The sequence below is a fragment of the Chaetodon trifascialis genome, chromosome 6 (genome assembly GCF_039877785.1).
Source record: "Chaetodon trifascialis isolate fChaTrf1 chromosome 6, fChaTrf1.hap1, whole genome shotgun sequence".
NCBI lineage: Eukaryota > Metazoa > Chordata > Actinopteri > Chaetodontiformes > Chaetodontidae > Chaetodon > Chaetodon trifascialis.
The window spans coordinates 7,708,453-7,713,966 of record NC_092061.1 but is presented as its reverse complement, the minus strand read 5'-3'; the positions used below and the strand labels follow the sequence as shown (position 1 = coordinate 7,713,966).

Here is a 5,514-nt window from a genome sequence, read left to right as displayed (position 1 = left end):
TTGCATTTCTTCCGGTGATGAAGCTTGTGTGGTTTGTTCATGGCCAACAAGGAATAAGAAAACACGTCCACACATACAGCACGATCATAACAGCAATGTTTAATTAAGGTTTTATGTTTATCATTTGCAGAACTGATCTCGTGTGTCTTCCTCTGTCCATTTCGGACAAATGGCTGTGCATTGTAACTAAATGACATGCAACCTGTGTAAGTGTCTCAAAGACAAGAAGCTGATCAGACCAACAGAGGCTTCACAGATTATTTTTGAATATCTCATATCTGAATTCAGTTGAGTTGTTTTGTCACAGCTAAGTCACAATGCCAGAGGGTTTTCATTTTCAAAAGTCATTTTTGTGTGTTTCTGTATTTTGTGGCGGTCAGATGTCAGTAACAGGAAGTTATGTCATTTGACTAGAAATCAGGGAGACAGTGAGCACAATCATATACAGCACATATATCGAGAGCAGCATAGTGCTTTTGGACAACATTGAATATAGAAAATAATTTATTAAAAAAATATTTATTTAATTTACAAACAGAGTTTTACAGAACTATTCAGTTCAACATGTCATCACCCAGTAAGACATCATCTGGACTCAGAGAGAATTGCCAGCAAGTTATCAACTTATAGGAAAATATACAAATGCTCTGAAAGAATATAAACGCCATTAGCGTATCATCTCTCTGTGTCTCTGCAGAAATGTAGCCATTAAACAGAATCAGCAATAGTGAGCCCGTTTGAACCACTGGGTCTGATTTCTTTGTCAGTACCCTGCTGTGCTTGGTCTTAGACAAGTGTCTCATCATTTTGCCTCTCTGACACCTCACTTGCTACTCTCCCTTGCTCAATTCTGTCCAACTCGAGCCTCAGTTTCTCTTTCTCATTCAGAATCACTTCGTCTTCAATGGCTTTCTGCTGCTCCTCCCTCTCTTTCCTCGCTTCCTCGGCCTTCTCCATTTTCTCCTGCTTCTTCATCTTCCAGAAGAAGCTCAGGTTTTTCTCAGGGTAGGTGACTTTGGCCAGCGGCAGCTTGAAGATCCTATTGGTCTCCGTGGTTAAGAGGAGGAAAGTGAGGGCCGAGAGACAGAAAGGCCATGTGCAGGCTGGCAGGCCAAACTGTAAAAAGAAAATACGTCATATTCAGGTAATAAAGTGTGTTTATCATGATCTTAAATATAAATAGGAGAAATTGTGTAATTACCCTGGACATGATATGGGCAATGGCAGAGCTGAGGTATGCACAGAAAAAAGCTGCAGAGGAGGAAGAGAGAGATACCGTGAGATAATATTAATGTGGATGCTGTGAACATGGATTACAAATATCTTGTCACTCTCTGCCAATGCTGCAGGGTGTGACCAGATATGACATCATTTCCAGGGAGTGTTTTTACGCGGTGTTCTTCTGGGTGTCCACTCACCACATGTGATGGCAAGCAGGTGTACCTGCCAAGTAAGAGCGTAAAACATTCCTCCGATGGCAATGCAGGCTAAGACGCAGTTGTATCCCCAGAGGCCAAAGTAAATGTCTCCAAAAGGAGCAGCCAGAGCCAGACCTGCAAAATGTTAAAACACAGCCGTTAAGGAAGCGCCAAATTCAGTTTAGGTTTGGATTATCTTAATCCTGCTTATGTTGCACCATTAACGGGTATTTTTGAGGTCATCTTGGAGTTGGAACATATTGACTGTGGCTTGAACTCATTCTGTAACCATGTAAGGAGGCAAAAATAAGTCGTGTGGTTCATTGAGGTGAGACAGAATGACTGCAAAGATAGTGTCTGGTCCTCTCACCAGAAACCATGCCCACGGCAGATCCCAGGACGGCATGAGCGCAGGTGATAGGGGAGGAGATGAAGAGTGAGATGATGAAGATTCCTCCTGTCCAAGGGTTGTCACAGCCGTATACCTGGCCAATTCCAACAGGCACTGCCATGAATAGCTGGGGAGGTACAGAAAGTTAAAAAATAGTTGTAGATGCACGACAGGTATGGTTCACATCACACAGGCTTTTTTCTCATCTTGCCTCTGATTGACTGCTTGATTGATTGACTGATTGACCTCGCTGTCACTCCCTTGTTAGCGTTGATGCAACTGCACATAACAGCTGACATACCATGTATTTAGGAAACAACGTAGCTAACCTGAGCAGAGGTCTACTGGCCAGAGTAACTGACAACGTGCCAGCAGCTCAAGCACCTTGCAGGTAACAAGTCATTTATTTTGTTGCATTTGACTGTTTCTGTTGTGTCAGAAGTCAATGAACAGACGACAGGTGCTGACACTGTAAAATGTGAGGAATCTGTTGCTCAAATGTCATCACAGGTGAAACATCTGACCTTGATGCTGATGTTCAGCATGTCAACACACAGAGAGTTATGTTAAGACAGATTGTGTACATAGACAAAACCTGGCCTGTCACTGACCTTGGCTACATCAATTTCAGCCCAGGTGATGTTGGCCATCTCTGAACGAGGCTGAATGAGGACTTGGGGGAAGTGCTGGTTGTAGTGGCCGGTGGCGACCATGTGGAGACACACCAGGATGTTGAAGGGCAGGGTGAACACTGGCAGATCCCAGCGACTGTTAATCGATGCCAGGGCACTGGACACAATCGGGCTGCAAGGCAAACACACAGCATCACCCGTACTGAATTTAATGGCATGTGACTGTCATACCTGTTCTAACCACATAACCGATGTAATTAAATTATTGGTTTGTTGGATCTGGATCTTTATCTCGAGGCTGAGCTGTGACATCCATACAACAGTATGCTGAGTTTTATGTGTTGTGGTTTAGTTTTAACCTCAACTTTCTTACATCTACCTTTCATTTCCTATGATATGAATCTACAGTTTTGTTTAACCATTGTTCAATCTAATTGCTTACCACATCATGGACATGAAGATGTTGGGTAGCAGGAGCCACCAGTACCAGTCTCCTTTTTTGGAGAACACAGCCATCAGCAGACCCACCAGGATGCCATTGTAACCATACAGTCCTGCAGCTATTGCACCCCTGAGGGAAAGTTATTTGAATAAGTGGAGATTTTTCTGCTGAGTAACACAGTTTAAAATCATCTTTTATGACCATTTTAGCTTCTTCTGCCAAAAATATATCATTCATCCATTGTGAGTACAAAAATAAGTTTGGTATGCACACTGTCGGGTGTGGTATCGGGGCTGTAAATGATGATGCACATCAAACTAAACACAGAAACATCTAATTACTGTTTGATTTATTAATTATCGTCATTTTTGTCTCGAAATAATTGAGTGTTCAAACCTGTTCTGTTGCAGAATGAGGGCAGAAATGGTGGCAAAGAGTGTTCCCACAAAGCCGTTGAGAGCCAACCAGTAGTTCTGCAGGATGAGGCCCCCAAAAATGATGAGGCCACTCAGAGGATTGTTGACAAACATCACCTGAGCAGCTCCACGCAAGACCCAGTCCAGCAACTGCAGCAAGAAAAACTGCTCTGGAGGATGGAGAGAGAGAGCAAACAGAAAGCGTTGACATTTTCCCAGTACTGCCTAATAGGCTTCCCACAGTGAATGCTGTGCAAGTTGTAGTCTTCTCGGGCTCACTGCTGTGCAGCCATGGGCGAGACAAAACTCTGTGCAAAGGAGTCTTTATATTATTTTAAGACTGCCAAAAGACACAGTGTGAAGTGGAGCCTCGGACTCTGAGATAAACAATGACAGTAGGTATATCTGTTTCAAAATGTGATTATTCAAGGTCACAGACGCCATATCCTATGGACAACGAGGGATCACAGGTCGTCCTACTGAAACAAAGAAACATATATTTTTACAGGGAACGTGTTGCACATTGTTGATCTAAAGCCTGGCTTGCCATGAGTCTGTCAATGTAACACGCTTGTTTGTCCGTAGATGTCGCACAGTACATTCAGTGCTTGCAGTTATTTATCATAGCTGTTCTAATAATCACACAGCGACACTGTTATCCACACTCAAATCTGTATACCAGATGAGAGCGCAGTAAGTATAACCATCAAGTTATTTATAATATCATGTGATTTCATAACTACGTAATTTCCATTAACCAGTGATGAACGGCCCTTGTGTGGGTCGGGGTGGATTTTTTTCATTGTAAACATTAGTGTTGACTTACTTCCCATCCATTTTCCAAACACCTCCATGTCTCCAGAGAAGTAGGAGAGTCCCTTGAGGAAGCAGGCCCTGGACCTCTGCAGGGATGTGGGGTCCTTCTCCTTCCTGTCCTCCTGAGAGTTTTCATGCTCAGACGGGCGGTCGGGGTGCGCCATCAGGGGCTGAAGTTCCTTCATTGACCATTATGTTTAGACATTAATTAGAGAGTTTAATAACTGTTTCGACCATGCAAAAAATACACCTAGCGTCTGACTTTATACTGTGCGTCTAAACTGGCTTACAGTGAAGGTGGAGGCAGGAGAGGTGGTGTCCAAAGCAGCAGAAGTGGAGCAGATGATATTCTTCTGAATATCCTAAGAGATGTGAAGAGAAGGCATCACTCAGCAGCACAATAATTTTACTACTACTTACTATAATAATACAAAATGCATACAGTATATTTGTGTAACATATTTTTAATTAAATAAATATTGACTGCATTCTATCAACTCACAAAACAATGTGAAATCAAACCCCATTCAGTTCAAAAAGAAAAAATACTTAAATGGCTGTCACAGAACAGAGAAGATTCAACCACAACAGAGAGCAAGCCTTTAAATATTAATTATCATTTATTCAAAATGACAATATATTGCTCCACTATGGTCAATGATTTGTGTAAATTGAATTTGAGTTATGCAGAATCAATGCTCTCAGATAAAGGAATAATCTACTTACCAAAGTTCATAACTACAATCTTCTTTAAATATTAGTTCATTCGATCAATAGGCGCATATTTGTTAAAGTTTAGCCATGTTTTACTGTCCTGCTGGACTTCGGGGGCTTTAACAAACAGTTACAAGCGCTCCTACCTTTGTGCAGTGTGATCCCTGCATATGTCCCAGAATAGCACAGGTTGCACGGGTTGCCAGCTTCTCTCGAGCTGTGCAACAGATATTTCCACTGAAGGCTTTTATAGCAGGAGACGGCAGAGAAAACCCCACCTTTTCTCTCCCTTTGCTCAATCTCTGCAGGAATCACTGGCAGGCTACAGTGATAATCTTTGTCACCCGCAGTTCTCTCTTGACACACACCCTGACACAAAATTTTTCTCCTACATTGACAACTTTACTGATGTGAAGATGAGGTCAGGTGAAGTCAGAGTGTTTGTTGTGCAATGTGCTGCAGAGACTGAAGCATGTCTGTGTCACAGATCAGGACTCCCACACCTGCTCTGCACCTGACCCCACACTAGTGCTGAAGGGGTAACTTAAAGGGGAATTTCACCCATTTTATTTCACATGGCTTGCAGAGCACTGCAGCTTTCTGTCGCTCCAGAGGGAGCCACGTGTTAAAAGCTCCTCATCTCTGCTTGAGACTAGCGGCAGAGGCTGCATTAGCTGCATGACAC

General features: G+C 42.8%; 1 protein-coding gene across 1 annotated transcript; it reads right to left on the bottom strand.

Annotated features, from left to right (window-relative positions):
* Positions 1–581: 581 nt before the first annotated feature.
* On the bottom strand, positions 582–5,062 carry slc14a2 (solute carrier family 14 member 2). The gene is made up of 10 exons (XM_070964873.1): positions 4,976–5,062; positions 4,406–4,477; positions 4,126–4,294; positions 3,280–3,469; positions 2,884–3,012; positions 2,421–2,613; positions 1,789–1,936; positions 1,419–1,553; positions 1,202–1,251; positions 582–1,116 (listed from the first exon to the last, which is right to left on the bottom strand). Exons 1-10 carry the CDS (start codon positions 4,997–4,999, stop codon positions 787–789), a joined length of 1,440 nt encoding a protein of 479 aa, XP_070820974.1. The 5' UTR covers positions 5,000–5,062; the 3' UTR covers positions 582–786.
* Between the last annotated feature and the right edge of the window lie 452 nt (positions 5,063–5,514).